Source organism: Aythya marila (genome assembly GCF_965140915.1).
Source record: "Aythya marila genome assembly, chromosome: 1".
NCBI lineage: Eukaryota > Metazoa > Chordata > Aves > Anseriformes > Anatidae > Aythya > Aythya marila.
In genome coordinates this window covers 30,023,184-30,044,869 of record NC_139042.1, presented here as the reverse complement: position 1 = coordinate 30,044,869, position 21,686 = coordinate 30,023,184, and the positions used below count along the sequence as shown (strand labels likewise).

At 43.3% G+C, this 21,686-nt stretch overlaps 1 protein-coding gene across 1 annotated transcript in view; it reads right to left on the bottom strand.

Annotated features, from left to right (window-relative positions):
• Positions 1–3,171: 3,171 nt before the first annotated feature.
• SIAH3 (siah E3 ubiquitin protein ligase family member 3) overlaps positions 3,172–21,686 on the bottom strand; it is a gene marked incomplete at both ends in the record, with an annotated part of 37,232 nt that continues 18,717 nt past the window's right edge. Inside the window, one exon of the mRNA XM_082756319.1 lies at positions 3,172–3,765. Coding sequence (XP_082612445.1) covers positions 3,172–3,765 — 594 coding nt within the window. The remainder of the gene's footprint in view (positions 3,766–21,686) is intronic.

Genomic DNA, 21,686 nt, shown 5'->3' with positions numbered 1-21,686 from the left:
AGTCGTGGATATATGATGCGAGCTTAATTCATAATGGGATTGAGCTAAAAGCACTAATGCTGTTTTACTGCGGACCTGACATTAACATTCACACTGTGCCTGATGGATAGAGCAGAAGAACCAGAGTAGGTTTTCTAGTGTGTCTGATGGCAATCCATCTGGCTCAGCCTGATGAAATTATGGTCGCAATTTGCTAATCTAGGCAGAAGAAAATCCGTCAATGAACACAAATATGTAAAAACTTTTAAATACCCTATGTTGTCTATGTAAAATAAATAAATAAATAAAAAATAGGACCGATACTCTCAGGTAGGTAGGAAAACAGAATTTCGCAACACCTGTGTAACAATTTTTGCAAGATCTCATTTTCATCTGTATCAGAATAAGGGTAATTCCTTGCTTCACGGAGATTTAAAGCTGTATTCGTCGTGTTTTTGAAGGTGTTTGGAGTGACTGGTCATAATACATTATAAAGATAGAAAATATTATAGTACAAAATTAATTCTAGAATCTAAAAATTCAGAATCTCCTTTGGGAAACCAAGTTACAAGTGCCTTCCAGCCATGATCAGATAACTGTAAAAAGTGCTACATTATGGGCACTGAAAGAGAGCATGTAAACCAAATTTCATTGTTGATCCTACTTGCCAGCTTTTCAGGATTTATGTCCCATCATGCAGAATATTTGTTCACCTTCACTTTATGGCAGTGAAGAATTGCTCATAGGCTTTGAATTATGAGGGAATTAGAATGTCTTATGTTGTAGAAAGTCATTAAATATACCCTTAAGCTTTTGAGTTTTATGTGGAAATGCTTATTAGGATTGGTTTTAGGTACCTGTAGTTCTGTTCTTCCCTAAATGTGTCCCCCCTTTCTGTCCTGGGAGTCTTCCTGGGCATATTTTCATCAGCACTCAGAGGTATTTGGATTTCTGAAATCCCTGCCAGAGGATTGCAGCTCCAGAGGGAGACAAGAGGATGTGTGAGGTGTGAGGAGGTCTGTGCTGGAGAGGTCAGACTTCCACAGGACCTCCAGCACCACAGAAATTAGAAAACCAGGACACTGGCAAGGGATGGAGATGCCCATCCCAGAGAACTGCTGCCACCACGCTCATCCTGCCAGAAATAGACCGGTTCTTTGGAGAGGGGCATGCCCCAAAATACAAACACTGCATTCTTCATTTCAAGAAAAGGTGTCAATGAGTGAGAAGTAAAGGTCTGGAACAAGTGAACACCTGAGGAATACACCTTCCTCTGGAGCTGGTTGTGATCGGACAGCACAAGCAGCTTGATGTTAGGTCACTACAAAGAGCTCGGGAAGTTTAAGCTAGAGGAATTGTTTTTCTTCATGTTTTATTGCTTTTGCTTTTAGTTCAGCAGCAGAATATTTGCCAGAGGAGCTGGAGAAGCCAGTTTCAGTCCACAAAAATGCCAATGATTTATTTATTACCATCATTTAGGGAAAGGGCAGCAGTTGCTGGTTCTGAATATTTAACATCTCAGGGAAAAAGCAAGCCACTCTGAAGCCTGCTTGTTCCAGTGAAGTGCTGCAAACCAGCACATCCCCTGCAGGATTTGGAGGTGGGAGAGCTGTGTGGGTATGTCTCTGCATACTCTTAGAGGGACCGAGACTTCTTCAGACCTCAGCCTCCATTCCTATGTGGTCATGAGCAGCCTACTGAAGAGGACCTGGTTCCCTTCTGAGAGGCGACCTGCTATGAAAGCCCAGGTGAGGAGGTAACTCAGAAGACGCACTACCTGCATTTCTCAGGAAAATTGCAATTTGTTTTACTTCATGCATCATTTATAGTAATTCCCAGGAGAGCATCAGGTGGGAGAGATTGGCATCAAGGTTTTTCTCTACCCAAAGCTGGCTATGTGAGATGCCTTTTGAAATGATGGAGGACTGTTCTTAGCTCACTCACCCCCCGCCCAAGGGACGAGTGCCTCTGACCACTGCTGTCTGTACACTCAGGAGAAGAAAGGGACCATCATAACCCCACAAGTATATAGAAGAAAAAAAATTAAGGTCCTTTTTAAAGGAAAACATTCAAATCTCATAGCCAATTTGCAAACAGCTATTCCAGCTTTGTTGTTTTAAATCAACCAATGCTTAGCAGCACAAGCTGGGGGGGCTAAGGGGCACAGAATTCAATAATAAGATCAGTACACAAATTAGGGACTTCCTGCCACTTCATGTTCTGAAAATCTCATTTGTAGTACATGAGGAAACAGTAGATAAAAAGGTGAATGTCCTGTTTGTAGGTTATGGTTATCTCCATCCTGGCAGCAGACCATCTATCAGGACTCTCACTCTGCATTGTGACACATGAATGAGATTCAGCCATGCTCACAGTGACCACCCACTAGCTGTCGTGGCTGATTTAATGCAGGATGAAGCTTCCAAGGCCCCGGCTCAGTGGAAAGAATGACTTTTTGTTCTGAAATGTTCACAGTCTGTCTGGTGAATGCTGCCTCTTCAGGAGATAAAGGGAGCTCTGAAGCCACAAACTCGCTGGGGCTTGGTTGCGATCATAGTACAAAAGTTAAATCTCTGGTGCTGGTGTGGAAAAACCACAAGTAGGTCAGTAAATGGTGCAAAAGGAAGGTGGGGGGGAGGCACAAACTTCCTCCGACAGTCTGAAACCTGCTGCAACTCTATTCACTTGAGGTCATTCACTGCAGTGCACCAGTTCCTCTGAAGCTCCTCTTGAATCAGTGATGAAGGAACCTGTTGCAAATTGGGTGCTCCTGTATCTTGGTGGAATACTTTACCTTTTACCAGGCATGGGGGCCTCCTTAAAATACCAAACGAATCAGGCAGACAACAAAGGAAACCCATTTTCATGGCATTCTCAGACCAAAGGTTTCTTTGGGTCACCCCTGGTGCACTCTCCAGGAGAGCAGTGTTAACCCAAAAGGCTCCAATATTGCTGGGAGGGCGCCAATAAATGGATTAGCCTCTTTAAAATTTCTCATAAAATTGTATTAACAAAACAGTGAGTACATTACACAGAGACCGTAACCACAGGATGTTTACATAATGCCCACTGTGGACCAGTACTAAATACCATAAAAGACCTGAGACCCCCCCCAAAACGTCTGCAAGTTCTGGCTCTCACGAGGCAGCAGGAGCACCGTGATTCCTCCTTCTCCTTCTCCTCCTCCTCCCCTCACATTTCAGCCTCGCCGTTGTGAACTTTGCTGGTGCTTATTGCAATTCCTATCGCTAGGCTCCCATTATCGGAGAAGAGCTGAGCCAGGGAAGTGTTCAGCACGAGGCAATCCCCATCCGAAATGACGGAGTCCACGCACTCCAGCACCGACCTGGGGGTCGCCTCCCACTTGAGGCGCCTCTGGTTCCTGTTGAGCTCGAGCCGGTAGGTGAAGTTGTCAGCTTGGGTCGGCGTGCCGATCAGCATCATCGTGGCGAAGAACTGCGGGTGGCCTTCGTACTTCTCCTGCTTCCTGAGGACCAGCAAAAACTGGTGGCCAAGGCAAGAGTGCATGATGATCCAGTCTGTGGGTGCGGGCAGGTGCATGTCCGTGGCCAGGAAGACAATCTCTGCCCCCTGAAGGATGTTGATGCGGTGGGTCTGCCTCAGGTGGGACACCACCACCTCCAGGTGGCCTTCCCACGGGCAGGAGAAGAGCGGGCACGTGCAGGGAACCAGCTGGGGGTCGTGCACGGCCTCGTGGTGATGGCAGGGAGGAAGGCCGCCTTGCTCCGTGGACGTCTGCGCGGCTGCGCAGCGGGTCGGTGCATACTGCGAGAAGAGAGAAATTACACATGATAGCAGGACAAGAAACACATGCAGGTACACAATATCCCACCTCAAACAGCATCAGAGGCAACATCTGGAACCCAGCCTCCTGAAACCAGACTGAGAGCAAGGGCAATCCAGGCCTGGATTTGCATGGCAAAAGGTGCTGGTGGCTGCCTTGCTCTCCAGGAGAAGAGAGAAATCCATTTGAGCCATGATAAGTCACTTTAAATGAAAGTGATATATGTGTTTAAAGAGCGATTTCATTAGTTCAGGGGGGGAAATCTGATTAAAAAGAAAGAAAAGCCCAAAAATACTAGGACAGCATGGGGCATTTTATATAGTTATGGCTCTTGCAGCTCAGAACAAGGAAATGAAATATGTATGGCTTTATTATTCTTTAATGAAACACACTGGCAAATACAGGCATTTCTCCTGAAATGATATGCTTTATAACACCCATAATTTGTGAAATAAAAGTCAGTTTTTATTGTATACGGTGCCTTCATTTTTTTTTTTCTGGTCAATGTATTTGTGCTTAACTGATGAGCTCTCCTACATAAATCTTAAACGGCTCTCAAAGGTGGATAGATGGCAAATTTAGGGCATTTTTATGCTAAAGTTAATTTGGATTAAGGTAAGGCAGCTAAATGGAAAGGCAGAGGCTCTTGCAGAACGATTGCATGTGAGGACTAAGAAGCAAATCGCACTGCTTCTGTCAGGCGGACATCGCTGAAGAGAAATGAGTAAGTCTTACTCAATCCAAAGTGTGTCCACATGTAATGCTATTCAGGAAGAGTAATGGCTCTGCTGCAATAACTCTGTGCGTAGACAAACCCTCAGGCACGAGCATGACGGTCATGATTCATCCTACCTAATTTTAAGCATTTACTTCAGCCATCTGAGACAGAAACCTGGTTACCTAAGACTGTCTCTGCAGTCAATAGAGGGATGCAGCCCTTTCCACCGACTGATTCAGACCTTAGCTGGAGTAATTCACCTGCAAAACGTGGCACCGGCTGCTGCCAGAGTGACCGAGGCTGAGATCCAGTCTGTCTGTCTGTTCCTCAATTTTAGGTGCTTATACATAGGAGGACACTGTCTCCTTCTGAACTGCTTTGGAGATGCTTATAAAGAGTGTAAAAATTAAGGGTACATATATAAATATGTACATTTTGTTTTAATATATGTTTTAGGAAGATTCCTGTAATTCCCCAGGTACCCAAGTGAGAGTGACTGCAGTCTGCTGTGGGTTTATAACTTGGAGTGGTTAGGTGGGATAAACCAAGGTTTTTATGTCCATGCATGGATCCAACCTCTTCATAGCCTGCACTTTTATAAGCATCTTTCCTTAAAAGATTGAGGAGGTTTCTATACAGGTACCTATAAGGGAAGGCTAGAAAATATGAGATGGTTAAAACCCTGCCATGTACACATTTGCACAGCCTGGAAAAGAAGATGTAGGAGGTGTAAGCCATGAGACGTGTCCATGCAATGCAGTGGGGAGTGCAGGGAGTACTCCACCATGAGCAGCATTGGGGGCAGTCACTACGGGGGCAATGCCATACCTGAGGTCCAACCTCTGTTTTCCCACATTACACCATTACAACTGCCCATAAACCAGAAGAAACACCAAAAAACTGAAAATTCAGCTGCTAGCCTCATCTATGTAAATTACCTCAATGTTGTGTTTTGAGTTTTTCTGCCCCATGTCTACTCATTTAAACATTTGTACCCAAAACATAAAACAGGAGCAACATGGATCTAGCATCTAACAGTTGTCCTTCTCAATGCCACATCCAAACTCACAGTGGTTCTTACTGCCATCAGTTTTCCCCCCAAAACTTGCATTTTTACTTTCCAGGACATTTTGGAAGGCAACCTCATGGATCAGCTGTCCAAACTCTTGGATAACTGGGGTTTCCTTGCCAACCAGGATGACCCGTTTCTGGGTGTCTATTCAGGATCTCCATTTGTCAGTAGCTGTCTGAGGGACAAGACAGATAGAGCAGGGTTATGATTGCTGCTGCATAATGCATGGCTCTTCCCAAGACACTAAAGGAAGATGTTTCTACTTCCTCTGACATTTGCTATGAAGAATAATTGACAATTTAAGCACTGTTACTGGACTTCATAGCTTTTTCTCTGGAAAATTATTATTGAAGTAGTTCTGTCCTACTTTTTGGCTTTCTTATTTTTTTAGTTGTTTTGCTGTGTAAAATTCAGGAGTATAAACTTTTCAACAAGATAATGAATTGAGGACGGATAAATGACTATCATTGTCTGGGAAATAAAGCAGGTCATTATAAACTAATCGAGGTTTGTGGCTTTAGCTGCCTGCTTATCGCGATGGGATTGCTGAAGAGGAGTGGTTCACGCTTAATTCTACATTAATTTTTGCATCCCATTACGATGAAAGTTATGGTTAATTTAAACTCTTTTGGTGAAGGAAGCTACTGCAATGCTAGATCGTAAAAGCTTTTTAAAAAATCCCTGAAATGCTAATTGCCTCGTAAAATGAATTCTAATCTCCCAATCTAATACAGTGGGTGTGAGCAATTACTTTCTCTCACCAAACTGTTAATGCAACATTAGTGATTATACTAATTAAAACTAATGAACTCATACTCACATGCTGATAAACCTCTCAACCACTCGACAAGTTCCAGCCTTCTATCAGTTTTATTTAACTCCTCTTTTGGAAGATGAATCTTAAATTAACCTCTTGAATAACATTCAAAATTAGGTTTTGAAATGCGAAGCTTTATAGACTGTGTATAATTCCTCTCCAAAGATTATCAGAGTCAGAGAAACCATTTCCACTGAGGATGTAATTGAATTTAAAAATGCATTCTCCTAATTTGATAAGCTTGGACAGCAATGGTAGCTCATCCATCTAAGCTGTACTCAAGGTAAGAAAATACAAGTGTCGTGATATGGCAATCATGATTCATGGCTCAAAAAACTGGAGAAATAATTTTAAATGATCAATTTATTCACTGTATCTAGCATCTTTCCTTTATTTTTTATTTATTTATTTTGTGTCTGTGTGTGCACAAACAAATGAGAATTCCCTTCAGCGTGTTTCAGTTTTGAAAATTTTTCATGAATCACTTCAGGAAAGGATTTTTTGCTCTAACAATTCAGGTTTGTTGAAAATTCTGGAATTTCTGCACAATCCAGATGATCTATTTTTATTTTCAGACTAGGTGAGAATAATCTTCAAAATCTGGTTTCTGAATCACTCAACATTCCTGTTTCTAACTACTGAATTTTGTAATAATCTGACAGAAACATTTTAAATTTCCCCATCTCTGTGCAAAATGTTTCACAGAAAACTATTATTTCACTTTGGGGGATAAGTGGAACTACTCGGGTGCCTGTGCCATTGTTGGTCTTTCATATGGCTGTGAATTGAACCTCTAAAATCAAAAGACAAAAGAGGCATAAAATGGTCACCTTGAGTGCATTTAAATACTTAAATATTTATGGACTTTTTTTTTTTTTACATGTTTAAGCTTCCCCAATATTTACTTTCTATAATTTGTTTCCTGATTACCTAATAAAATTAAGTTTATTGCATTGTTTTATTAGTCCAACCTTATTTTCCATAATCTTTTAGCTTGTTGGCCAATTTCAGTCAAATTTAACCATGTGATAGAAGTCTCAAAGACTTTAGTTTTTGACTACTTTTGTGAAAAGATGCAGCAGGGTTGAAAATTACGACCCTTTTGTGTCTCCAGAGAAGAATAGCTTGCCACATGGGCAAAATCGCATTTTCAAATATGAGAGAGCCTAAACAACTGCACTTTGAGTCCAAATGTAATATCAGACAGCAGAAAATCCACATGAGACAGCGTCTTTATGAGCAGGAGAAAAGGCTTCAGTCAGAGTACTCCTCATTAGACCTGCGATAATCCAGTCACAAGACACAAAACCCCAGGAAAGCAGGATCTGCTGCTCACAGAACAATTTCTTTTTAATGATGTAGCTTATTACAGTGTAATTCTTTGTACATTTGGCAAAGAGCGATTTACAAATGCACGGCACTTTTCTTAAACACACACTTATGTCTGAACCTGGGACACAGTGCTTCTGGGTCCTGCCCCATCCTTTCTATAGACTTTCTAATAAAAATTCAACAAATTGCTCCAGGTATGACTCATCTGTTCTAACTTTGACATTTGAGGAGTGGGTGGCTAAGTCTGAAGTGTATCAGCTCCATTTACAACCCATGCAGAGCTCCAGAGTGCAGTGCTCTTTATCTCAAGACAGACCAAAGGGAAGTCCCCCTGTGCACTGCTCTCTGCACACAGGTGGGATCACTCCCATCCTCAGGGCAGATCCATGTTTCCTTTTCTCCTTTATATTTTATTTTATTGTTATTATTTTTTTTTCTATTTTTTAACCAAGGAGCAGAAGGGCAGCCCCCTTTTAGACAGGAGGAAGTTGTAGCACTACAGGCTTCTTCTGCTGTACTGGAGACAACAGAGTATGTGGAGAGAGAAACGGGTGCCTGTCCACACATGGGGGTAAATCTCTGTGTCCTTTGCACTGTTACACTTCTGGTCACCAGTGACTTGATAGAAAATCCACTCAGAGCTTGTCTGAAGCGTGGTTATTAATCCATTTTGTAAATTTGGAAAAAAATAAATCTAGCACATCCTGAAAATCAGTGTGTGCTGTCTACTCTCACAGTAGTTTCCCAGTTAAAGACTTTGATTAGAAAAGGGTTCAAATCCCCTGGAATTTGCCTAGGAATGCCTTAGCCACATGTGGAATAACTGGTGGGACTTGCTCTGGAGCTTGGTCACTGTGAACCCCAAAATTCAAACAGAGTCAACAAGAGGTAGAGAAGACAAACAAATCTCTGAGTTGAGATTTCAAAGCCTCAAAGACAGGGCCTCTACCCAAGAGAAAGGGGTTTGGTACTACTCTTCTTGCTTGGGGGATCTTTTGTGTTTTATCTAGCAAACTCTTTAGGTCATCTGTGGTATAAACAGTGGAAACAGAGGGAGCAACCCCGGCCAGCTGAGCTCCTGATCCAGTTGGGTGCAGACACCAGCTACTTCGTGGCTCCTTGAGCCCCCATTTCTGCTGTGCATTAGCACAGCTTCAAGCAGGAGGCTGTCCCAAGCAACCCAACTCCTTGCAATTAAAGTCCTGATTTGCAGATGAGAGGAAGATTGAATCCAGGCCTCCCACCCCAAGGGAGAGGACCCACACCTCGAGGGTGTGGTGTGAAAGGAGGGCAGACAGCACTGACAGATTGTGGAAGAAATATTGCTGCTCAGTTCTTCAAATAAAAGGTTAAATGTCATCTTTCTGCAACTTCCAGTGTTCCCCAGTGCTAGACAGGGAGCCTAGATGGCTCATTCATACTTTTAGTTACAGCAACACATATAGTGTGCAAAAAAATGAGCTTTATGTGCCTGTGAACACCGCAGCGAGTGCCGAGAAGAAGATCCCAAGGAGTGAGGACAATGACTTGTTCACTGCCTAGTCAATAAACATTCCTGACAGCAAAGCAGGTGCTGTGAGTAATCATCATTTTCCAGACACTTCACACCCGTGCAACTGCATTTTATCTGGGGATCACACACAGCCTTTTAAATGCTCATTAATTCACATAAAACCTGAGCTATTTGCTTGGTGAACTCAGTGGTGTAGTCTGAATGCCTGGACACGGCAGCCATCCCAGACCAGCAGGTAATGCTCCCTCTCTACCCCTGCCCAGCTTTAGCACACCCTGGGACACTGCAAGTTAATCCTTCTCCTGAGAGGTAAGCAGTATTTGCTTCCTCCGTGGATCCAAACTCATTCCTCCTCAACCATAGCTTTTTAGCTGAATTACGAGGGACTTGGTAACAACAACTCAAGTTCTTGGGATAACACCTCTTCATAGGAGGTACTTGATTCAAAATGACTTTATAGTATGTATTAAAATATACACAAACAAATACACCCCCCCCTTATCGTACATAAACTCATAACACTTGCAGATCTCTATCGAGCATTTCTGAAAATAACACAGTGGGTAAAAACGCATCACTTTGTCCAGGTTAAACCATCCTAGTACATTTTTATTTAAAAAAAGTCTGCAGGCGGGACCTGGTGGATGGAATCCCATTTATTTTGACAACGTGTTTATTTTTGCTGTCCTTGGAAATCACCAACAATATGAAGTTTAACAAGAGCAAGTGTCGGATTCTACCCCCCAGGTCCCTTAACCACAGTAGATGCTTTTGGTGAGAGCTCCACAGTGACTTTCAGAGTTTCTATTTAAACAAATTGGCAGTGAAATGTGTTATTTACTCATTTTTCTTACCATCTTCCTCCTTTTACCTGTCTTTTTTTTGAGAGCCTGGCCCCTTCTCATCTGTATGGAAACTGCTCCAATAATTTCCTAACTCTCAGCTTCTTTCTACCTCATAAAAGCTCTGCCACCCACTAACATCCACCCCCATGCTACTTACACCCACCACACAGGGACAGATGCTCCAAGGAGCTATAAAGGTGACATGAAGAAACTAGTGAGTCTTTTAATCCTGGTCTCCAGTTAATTTCTCCTCTGCTATTTTTTAGTATGCTAATGAGATTTTGTAAATCTCTCAGATGAAAGAAAAGAGAAGAAAAGAAAAAAAAAGCCCTCAACCTATTTTGTCAAAAGCTCTACTTCCATATCTGAAATTAAGAAGTTCAGACCAGGGCTCATGTTGGGGATTTATTTAAAATTTTAATTACACAGAATCCTATTCATTATGAATGCATCAGTTGAATTTCTTAAGTACTGAATAATAGCTGTGGCTTTGGCAGTGGGGAAGTAGTTGTTTTCTGCACTATCTAGTGGCAGTGAGAGGACAACTCCAGGCTCATTTTGCTAATCTCACTTTGCAACATAATCAAGCATGACTTGTTGACACGGCGCACAGTATGTGTTAATGGCTCTCCTCATGCTAATGACACACCTCTGAGCATGCAGAGAAAATCCTGCTTTAGTCCGCGTCCACACTGTGGCAACCACACTTCCTGGCAGCAGAGGACCCTGAATTTTAGTTGAGGCCACACGTTTTCAGAGATATTTTTGGAAAAAAAAAAAATAAAAAAAGAAAAAAGGAAAATTGTTTTTTAGTGTTAGCTATCGATGTAACAAAAATATGTTACAGCATTTTCAGCGTATCCCAGATGGAAAGAAAGACATTATTCTCGAATTAAAATGCCTTGCTTGCTTCTCAAAAATCAGGCTTTTCAACATAAACTGTCATGCAGTTTTGAAATGCAAGCAAGAAAATATCAAGAAACTTGACATTCTTCAATACATTGCAAACAACGTAATTATAATGAAATATAAACAGGCTCCACACTAAAGCATTTCAGTCTCAGACAGACTTTCCTAGGGAGACCCAGGCAAAGACATCAGCGGGGTGGAATGAGGTCATGAACTCCATCTCTCCTGCTCTAAAACCAAGTTTGACGAACCTCCCATGTGGATAACTTCTGAAACTTCACAGATTTCAGGCTGGAGACAAACCACCTCAGCCAAAGCTGCAAATGGGAGGTGTGGACAGCAGACAAATGGTCCCAGTTTACCAGCTGTGTTTGCTGGATCCTACTCTGCAACTAGGCATCAGATCACTTTCTGTGGTTTCTTTGAGGAACAAAACACCTGGAGTATATGCAAGCAAAATCACATACACGGGATGATTCCTGTGAAGAATCTGGCACAGATATATATGTGGATGTTTATATATCCTGGAAATTCTGTAGTTTTTGAAACTAAGGGGAGTAATAGAAGATAATAAACTGCTCCTGCTCCACTAGGAGGATCCTGCAAGGCCACAAGGGTCCTCTTGCCTTTACCCTTTAAGACCTTTGCAGAGGCACCCAAGCAAGGATCTGAACTGAGGCTGTTTTGGTTGTAAGTCTTCTTCTGCAGGAGCTGGTCTACCATCATGACCATGGCAGGAGTGTAGACAGACTGCTCCCAGCACGGGGAGCTTCCCTGATCTGCAGATGGCTGCTGGGGGCAAATCCAGGCCCCAGAGCCTGGACTGTAGCTACCAGAGGTGGAAAGGGTGGGAAGCTGGCAGTCAGAAACATGATCTTCCTCCTCTTTTGGAAATTTAGAGATAATTTGAGCATTTGCCTCTCCAGGTTAGTTCTGGGGGTCCCTCTGCAGCAGCAAATGGTGGCAGACTGCCCAGCCTCACAGCAGGGCTGGAGCCATTATGGATTTAGGAGAAGCTAGGAAGGAGGGTGAGATGTGCACTCAGGAACTGAACTGCAACTTGAATTCGCTTTGCTGCATTTTAGGACTGGGCACAGTGCAGTAACAAGAAACCACAGTACAGAGTATTTGGTGTAACATTACAGCTGCTGATGGGTAGGGGCATGGGGATGTTTACCCTCTTCTCTTTGGACAGGATAAAGATTTTATATCTTGTTCAAAGGAAGGGGTAATGCCTCTAAACACCATCCCCTTTGGCCACACAGGGAAAGAATCAGGAGCCAAGGTACATGGTATCAGCTCTTGTTCCAGAAGAGTGGCATATAACCACTGCTTATCAGCAGATCTCTCTTGATGCAGTGCTGGTTGTGGCTCTGGGTGATGCAGTGAGCAGCCTGCATATGTAAAAGGAGATAATCCAAAATGTAGAATTATCTTAAGATTCACTTCATGCTTTATCCACTTTGTATTTTGTATAAAGCCTGTTAACAAAGTGCAAAACCATTAAAGGCTTTAATTAAAAGCAACGTGATAAAGTAGTTCCTGGCTGCATCTGCTCTGTCTGATAGGGAAGGCAGAGTTCATAAGAGCCCTATATCTGACCTGTTGATTTTGTGTTTTACATTCGCACCAAGGAAGAAATTAATATGGAAAAGAAAAAAAAAAAAAAAAAAAAAAAGAAGAAGAAGAAGAAATGATTGCCCACTGTGCTCATAAACTTACCAGTTCAGACTGGCTTTAATAACTCATCATCCAATATTCATTTACAAGTTACTACAGTAACAGCATGTCTCCAAGAAGAGCAGATTCGCTGGTCTCATCTGAGATAATTAGACCAAATCCACCCCTAGACAATCAAAATGCTTCCCTTCCATCAGGCAACCTCCAGCTATCACAATTATATGACATTTAAATTCACTAACTGCTCTTTCAGGAGCGCCGAAGGACGGCACAGGCATTGCGGATCTGCTGGAAGGAGATGAGGGGGTGGTTGCTGAGCAAACCTACAACCTCTCTCGGTGGGAGAAATGTCTCCAAGCCCATCCCAACCACACAAATAGGGCCAAGGGTGTGCTTTATGGGTTATACATTGCATTTTTCTTGCAGCTGTCATGGGGTAATGCACAACTGCCCTGGGCTGGGGCAGTGTAGGTGGAGCAGAGAGAGCATGGGGCATACAACACCACTGACATCTTATATGGCCTCGTGTGGTGGAGATTGTGCTCAGGTTTTGGGAACATTAGAAAGAGAACAGAAAGGGAAATAAATCATGCTGTACTCAGAGTAACTCTTCTTTCTCCTCCACATCCCTTTTTGTGGACACATGTGGTTTTGTATCACAAATACTTCTTTTAATTTTGTACAAATCATAGCTTGTACTTTCTTCTTCCTCCCCCTCAAATTCTCAAAGAATAGTTCTTCTAGAAGTTTTCTTCATACCGGGAGGATGCAGGTGGAGAGAAAGAACAGAAAGGGAGGCTCAACTTAGCCAGAAAGACAATGTTCCACCTACGGTAGGAAAATTATCTCTATTAATAGAGTCGAAGTTTAAAGCAATAATAATAATAATAAAAAAATCTAAGTTAACATTCAGGCTTATGGAAAGGTACCAGCCCAACATCTCCCAGGTTTGCAGTGCTCTCTCTTCCTGCAGAACTAGCAGAGCAGAGAATGACAGTGTTCATTTTTTTCCACCCTGTCCTGTCAAAATGCCTTAAATCTGAGACAAAAGTCTTCCTTAGCCAGGAGAAGTTAGGTCAGTCACCACGCTTCCCATCCTACAGCACTGTCTCTTGGGGGAAGGAAAGCCCTGGCATCCTCTGGCCTCACCACCACCTCTGCTCTGAGAACCAGCAAGAGGGATATCACCAGGGGGTGATGATGTTGTTCTTGGGAAACAGTGAACAATCTAGATGCAGGACACCTGTTGCCCAGCAGAGCCACATCTCATGGAGTTTACTTAATTTTAAAGCTGGGGAGACCCTTGCTGGAAATCTACTGGCTAGGCTGTGTAGGTCTGATTGCAGCACCATGGGCTCTTTTTGTCAGCTTTGGTCTCTGGATCTCCATCCTACACTTACCATTCCTGAGGATTAAGGTTGGGGTTGGGGTTCCTCCAGTGGAGGAAAGGGAGCGGTTTCACAAGACATCTCAGCTACCAACTAAGATGCTCATGTACTTTCTGCCTCCTATTTTTCTGTCATTTTGTTGACCTACTTGGTGAGTTGATTCAGCCTCCTAAACCAGCAGAAAATGATTCCCTTTTTAAAAACTGATTTACTAGCCCATTTTCACGCTGTCCTGGTGGGATGAATTGGTCATTGAGTGGTCAGAAGTGCCCCAGGAGCAGGGCTGGGCTAGGAAAGCCACTGGAATGGGTTGGGGATATAGTGGGGTGGGCAGGAGCTACTTGTTTAGTGAAGGCTGTTAGGCACTTACAAGTCTCCATGTTGTGTCAATATATCTTCATTTCCCTACTTTCACCCTATGAACATATAGCGATGGCTGAAGTTTCAGCCATGGCCTGAAGTTTCCAAATCTACAGTAAAACCAAGTAACTCACCTAAATGCATTATGTCTGTAAGAAAGACTTTCAAATCTGAGCTACTCACCTGAGGCTCCCTTAATATAGAGATAAGATGTACCTCCACAGAACACTTCATCATCCCGTGTTGAGCATCCCCATCTTCGGGGAAAGAGGAAACTATTGTGTGGTGGCTACAGGAGATGTTCACTTCTTTTCATTGGGTAGAAGTAGAGCCGGGGTCACCGTCCAGAACTGGACATCAGCCCCAGAAAGTTTCCCACATTCAATACAGCAGGAGAGTCATGACTCGGAGCAGTGAAGGGTGGTGGGAGACAGCCACCGTGACTGTTTAATGGGTGATTATGAGCTGCCTATTTGCCTAATGCAGAAAACCCCTTGAGCTGACACATTTTCTTCCTGGATAAGGACTGGGAATCCTAATTTTCAGGCTTCTAGGTTTAACAGTGAAATAAAACTAATTTACAGCTCTTGCCATTAGGAGGACAAATTTTCATCTCCGTCCTTCGGGTGAGAGGCACTATAACAAATGAATGATTACTGACCCATGATACCTATTAGAGATTACAGTTGGGTCATCTCATTTGTTGTTTTAACACATGAAATTAAGAGCCCTAGCAGGGCTGTCACAGAAATTGAATTGATAATGAGGTGAACACTGCCTGTACCACAGGCTTTTTCTGGAATTGCCTGTGGGAAAAGCCCAGAGACAACAGGACCTTGAGCTTGAGGCCTGAATTGTGGGAGCCCAGCGGGACTTTCCACTTTGCCACTTGCACTGGCTTCCTTCCATTATTACCTGGAAGTGCAATCTAGCCACCAGGAATTAGATTTCACACAGACAAAGGAACAGTTAACCACATACTTACTTGGGCCTTTTGCTTCTATCACTACCTGCAGCTAAATTGCACACCAAAGAGGTTTTAAATCAAAAGGAGGTAAATGGATAGGCCAGCTCATTCCTAACACCAGCCGCCTTGCCAGAGCCTGCACACTTAGCATGATGCTGATTGCAGGCTGGTCCCTGCTGCCAAGTAACATAGCTGATCTCCTTCAAAAGCATCCTCGGTGCTGGGAAACAAATAATTTCAAGTTTTAAGGGAAATACCAAAGAATGCCATGGATCTTGCTTGTTCTGCTTGATGGAACATCATGACCTACTTGTTCATATGGACTCTGAGCTATGAGAAGGCAAAAGCAGACCTTAGGAGTCCTGCTGAGTCTCATGGCAAGATGTATTTAGCTTTTGGTCATCCCCTCCTGCCCTCACAGTTTGCAGGCTGTACATCAAACAAGTGATCTGTGGTCTCATTGTCTGAGACTCTGGACTCCAGCTGCACCATGGACCCTTAAATCTGACAGCCATCCATGATCCAGCAGCATCATTCCTCCCTGCAACCTACCCCAGTGCACCAGGCATTTCCAGTCATGCCAACGTTGTCCCATGTATTGAAGAAAAAGAATTTGTCAGAATTGTAAGAATAGGCTGCCCCTAGCAACTATCAGCTAGTCATTAATTTTTGTTTGTTTGTTTGTTTAATTTGCTAATCTAATGCAAGATGGAAAACTATCCAAAGGCCCTTAAATCGTAGATGTCTCCTTAGTGCATCAATAGACAGAAAAAGATACTCTGAGAAGTATCCTACCCTTACTTTGTAGAGTTGGGTTGTATCTTCCTCTTTCTTTTAGGGTTTCATCTTAGCACTGGAATGGAAGGAAATTAATACTATAACCTCTTGCTGACTGGTCTTTCTTCTGCAGCACATCGGCAGAACTAGCTGTCCTGTTTTCATGGGCTCAGGAAAGCACAGGAAACAAGAGGCTCTGCAAGGTTGTGGTTTGAAGCTACACATCAAGAAGAGCTTCAGATTTAGACCATACACCAAAAGTTAAAGGATCAGTGAAGGACTTTGTATCTTCACTGTTTTCTTCCATCCATAGCTCTTAGGCCAGTGCACTCAAGCACAGAAGAAGGCCATAGGAACACAGCTCCTCTGCCATTGCAAACTCAGCAGTCCCAGTTCTTACCAGTTTAGGATGCAGATAGTTTACCTTACCCCTGTCTGGGGCTTTGTCAGCACCAGTGTGAGCAGCTAACTTCAGGGGAGGCAAAGGAGAACCTGTTCTCACTGAAAGTGCTGATGCAGTTATAATGGGAAAGCTCCCATTCCTTTTCTGTCCTTGCAGTCCCAACTCATTTATCACAAAATGCTCTGTTTCCCCAGAGCTTCTTTGTCTCTCTGGAGGACTCTCGAGGCTGCTAGGTCAGCATTGCAAACTCAGACCTGTAAGTCACATCTCCATTTTGCTTCCCACATGAGCTTTCTCCTCATTTATGCTCATTGTTTCATTGTTCCATTTTATTTTTTTTATTTTTTTTTTCCTACATGAAGATCTGTTTTAGTTTTTGGGCTTGCTCCAGCACCATTTTCTGAGATTATAACCAAGTATTGATTATTAACAGATATATTACAGGGGCAATGCTATTGAGGATACATTAAGTAAATGGAGGAGCCGGCCCTGAATGATTCTATGATTTTATGCTTTTTCTTCCTTTTGGTCCATTGCTGTTTATCAGAATGGCAATTGGCAGCAGCAGAGGATCTAAACCAGCTGTGGCTTAAACTGGCCAGAGATCATCCAAATCAATAGGTTATGGAGAAGAGTCAGTGTTGTGTTAAATAGCTGTGGGTTGGTACTGCCCTAGGTTTCACAGTAGTTGCATGGATGACCTTGTGAACTAAGAATGATTCAAGGAAAAAAAAAAGTTATGATTCAAGAACCTCATCATTGCGGTCATCTGCCATATTGCTCAGTGTTTCATTTACACTTATTATCACTCAATATTTTATTTTCTTCTGCCCTTAGAAAGGTGTCAAACACTGGTAACAGTGATGACTGGCTACTAATTTTCAGGCCATGTAACCTGGGCGGTGAAGTAGAAAGGTCAGTACAAGAGCATAAAAGGGGAAACACAACCATAATGCCAAGCAGTGGACATCATGGTAGAAGATGGAAGTGAATGTTTCAGGATGAGGAGTGGAAGTTAAAGAGATTTAAGCAGCAAATTTACATTAATATATGGAGTAAGTTACAACTCTTTCTTAACAGTCAAACGTAAAAATGAACATCAGTGACATCAATATCACCCCAAAGTGACTTGCAGATGTGTTTTTGCTGGAGATCCTTGCTATTGGCCTTGCATTGGTGCTGTTGGTAGAGGAACATATGTGGAAAAGTTAGAGAAGACTATGTATGAAATAGCACCATATGCAGTTCAGATAATCAGTAGCTGTAAAATGGCAAAGTTATAGTTCAGCATGCCCTTCCAGTTCAGCCTGGCATAATTCTGATGCTGGCATCACCAGGTTATTTCTTTCCTCTGACTGTAAGGGGCACCGAGGGGGACTAAGTTGAGCTCAGAGGCAGACATTTGTTGGTCAAGGCCCAAACCTCAGACTCAGGCCTTATCTCTAATTTATGAGCCTAAGCTACATTTATACAGGCTTCCCTGGCCCTGTGGACAGGTGGTTCATTGATTCAACTCACAACTCACGTGGTGTGGCCTGCTGGGAGCAGTCCTTGGTCTCTCCCAGCCCTTGGCCACCATTTAGGAGAGGCACCTGCTGGCATGGGTTAAATGTGGAGACAGTGCTGGCCATCATGTATCATGGATGGCAGCCAGCAGGTGGCTGGGCCTTGGCCTGCTGTGGTTTGGTGGATAAAGCCATACCAAAATTTCCTGAGCTCAAAGAAGGCTCAGCTTGTGCGGTCACATCAGGAGAGTTCATGTGCTGCCTGAAGGTTAATGGTTGCATTGAGTCTGTCAGCCTTCAGGGTCATCTTCTGACACTTTCCCTAAGCACTTGGGCATTTGGAAAGGAAAAGTAATAAGCCCTTTCCCATCTTTCTTTTGACATCTCATGTCAAGATGCAGCTACATGTCGGGTACGTGTGTGTTTTTATAAGGAACTATGTAAAAAAAAAAAAGCATCCCTTCCTTCAAGTGCATGCGGTGTCAGCAGCTCTTTTGGAACAGTTTCAGCTCCTCAGCTGCACCGCAGCCCTTCTGTGGCTAGAAGAGGGCATTCGGGCTTTACCTTCCCTGTCAGCTGAAGAGCACTGCTCTGCAAACTGCCCTTGAAATCAATGCAGCTGCTATATTAGAAATACTTAACACATAAATTGTAGGACACGGAGGCAGTGCGCGTTCCAAGGCATGATAAGCGTGCAGCGAACCTGCTGTACAAGCTCATTTCAAAACCCAGCACGGACACCTTGCTCTCTCTCCTGCTTGGTTCAGAGCTTTAAGGGTGGATGTGCTTGTGAAGTTACGTGGGCAACCCCATCCAGACTCTGCTTAGCCAGAAATGGGGCTGAGCTTCCTCATGTCATATATATATTTTTAATGCTGATGTACCCACACTGCAGATTCAATGGTAAAATGAGATTCCCTACCTAATTTGGGCGCTTTAACTTGAATCTGAGGATGTCACTGGGTGGGCAACAGTTAAAGAATATTAAAACAGGAATAGAAGTGCCATACCTACGTTCTAGTAAGTGCTACCATGGGTCTTGATTGTGTATGAAGTAATAAATAATTATAAGTGTGCACTTTACTGTGGAACAGCTAGACAGTGAGGGTAAGAATGGGAGTTATCTGTGCAAGTTTTCATGTGCCTGGGCATGTGAAAGCCGAGGAGACCACTGTAAAGATATATCCAGACGGCGTTTTTATTTCCAAGCCCACCAAGGAAAACTACATCTACGTGTGTAACTGTTAGAGCCATATCATCTGTGTTCACAAACCTGAGCCTATAAAAAGACAAGCTCGTTTGCTGGGGAAAGGATTTCTCCGTGAAAAACCTAGAGGTTCTTTCGACGTGCCAAATTGATTTCTTTGTCTTCTCTTCAAGCACGAATATCAATTAAGCTGAGGTTATGTCCTAGCTTAAAAGCAGGGTGAGATTTATGTGAACAATCAGTTTCAGTTACAGGGAATTAATCTTAAGTGTATAGTACAGGCATAGGACTGCATTACTTTCCTTTTATGTCATTTGTTTCCTGATACTGGCACTCGGGAGCAAGGGTATCTCAAGTAAAATTGGCTCCTCATTATACATCCAAATCCCATCAGCACAGCTACAGACACCTGGCGAAGGGTCACATTCAGTTGAACATGCTCAGCTGCACGCAGGGGACATCGTGCTTCAGTAGAGGCACCTCAAGGTTTCGTAGACATCGCTGGGGAAGGAGCTGCATCTCTGGGGGACAGCAGCAGATGCTGAGCAGCCGGAATGGGTCTCGTTTGTGCTGGAGCAGTGCATTTCTCACATGGCTGCTTTACTGTTGTGCCACCCTCATTATTTATGCTGTTATTATTTCTCCAGTGCTGAATATAAGAGATAACCTCATGAAGGACTGTATGGAAAGGGAGAACCACCATAAATCCAAATTCTTGGCTGAACAAAGCCACCACTGTAGCCATTGCTCCTACTCGACTGAGCAGTGCTGTTACAAACACAGGGACCATGGAGGCTTTCACAGTTTGGGTAGTGACATGAGGGAAGATAAATTTAGGATTTAGCCCTAGTTTCTGTGGATTGTGTTTTAGAGGAGACAGTAGCTGAAAGAATCCAAGCTGAAGCTCACTGTATCCACAAGAGACGTAGGTAAGGACTCATGTTTCTTCTAGCCCCAAGAAGCTTCTCTTGGCTGTGTGATGACTTCACTTCAACAGGAACAGTGCAGTGTGATACTGCTCCCAATCCCTCCTACCTTTAGAGGACTCCTGTGGGAAGTAAGAGATGTGGTTCCCATCCCATGAGAGGGATTTTTATTTTCAAAGTCTCTCTGCAAGTGGTAGATGAAAAATAGACTGAAAGCTGCTGCCAGGGATTGGTGTCTTCTGCCTTCCACGCTGTCACCTTATGTTGGCTACACTCACAGGTTAAATACAGGATATAGACCTTCAAGGAGCGTGGGACTGCCTGATTTTGCACCCAGAGAAAGTGGGACAAAGGTGAGCTGAGCAAGGTGGCCTCCTAGGTTGTCATTCCCCTGCTAATGGGTCTGAGCCTGGTGTTGGTTGTAGCTGCAGAAGGGGTGAGAGGAATGATACTAGGCTCAGCAAGAGCAAGGATGCAGTCTGAAATGCTAATATGGGTGTTCCCTAACTGTGGTGCAGACAATACCAGTGGCATGCAAGCCTGGGATGGTGACGTGACCTCTCAGTAATAAGACACAACCTCACCAGCACTGAGATCTTGGCACTAAGCAAAAAAATTGCTTGCGGATGGGTACATCCATGTCATTTATGCCCTGACACACTTACAACCTCCTCTCTTCCTCAAAACATCACTCTTTGTGATCCCAGAGTCTATCTCCTGTCTCTGGCTCAGCTCAGCTACACACTCTCGGCTCAGACCACTGAGGAGAAACTGGGAGAGCCTGCAGAGCAGAGACTCACAAAATGAGAATGGTGAAACAGAAGAACTTGAGGCAAGGATATGCAGTAGATAAAGGGTTCAGGAAGAAAAACGTCAACATGGGAAATTATAAAGTACTAGGAGGCCACAAAGAGAGATGGAAAGTGGAAACACAGCAGCAATGCAGTAGACGTGCTCTGCCCCACCTGATGGCTCACTGCCTGGCCAGCAAGGACTCATCAGGTGTGTTGTCTGGGACATTGTGCATACTAATGCTTAGCCTGGTAGCACATTAAATTCCAGCTGTCTCTTGTCTGTATCAGCCAATAAATAACTGTGTAATACTTCAAAGTTTTGTAAATCCTCCTACTTACAGAGTCTGTCTGTGCATAGCAAGGGTGCCTGAACAAAGATGACCTAGAAAAGAAGGGTTACACTTTTCTTTTTCCAATGTAGAGAGCCAGCAAGACCAATAGAAGAAAATTCAGTTTCTTTGTTCATATACCCTCTCTTCATCTTCATCTTCATCCTGTCTCCAGCCAATTAAAAGAAGAAACTTATTTTGATTTGCTGGTGTATGGGGGTAGCCACAAAGGCAAAGGGGTAAAAGATCCAGCTAGGGCTGTATTTGCACTTGCACACAAGTGGGAAGTGCTGCAAATGGCATGCCATGATGTTGAGACTTCTTAAGTAGAAAAAAAAATCAGATTTTACTAAGTCAAAA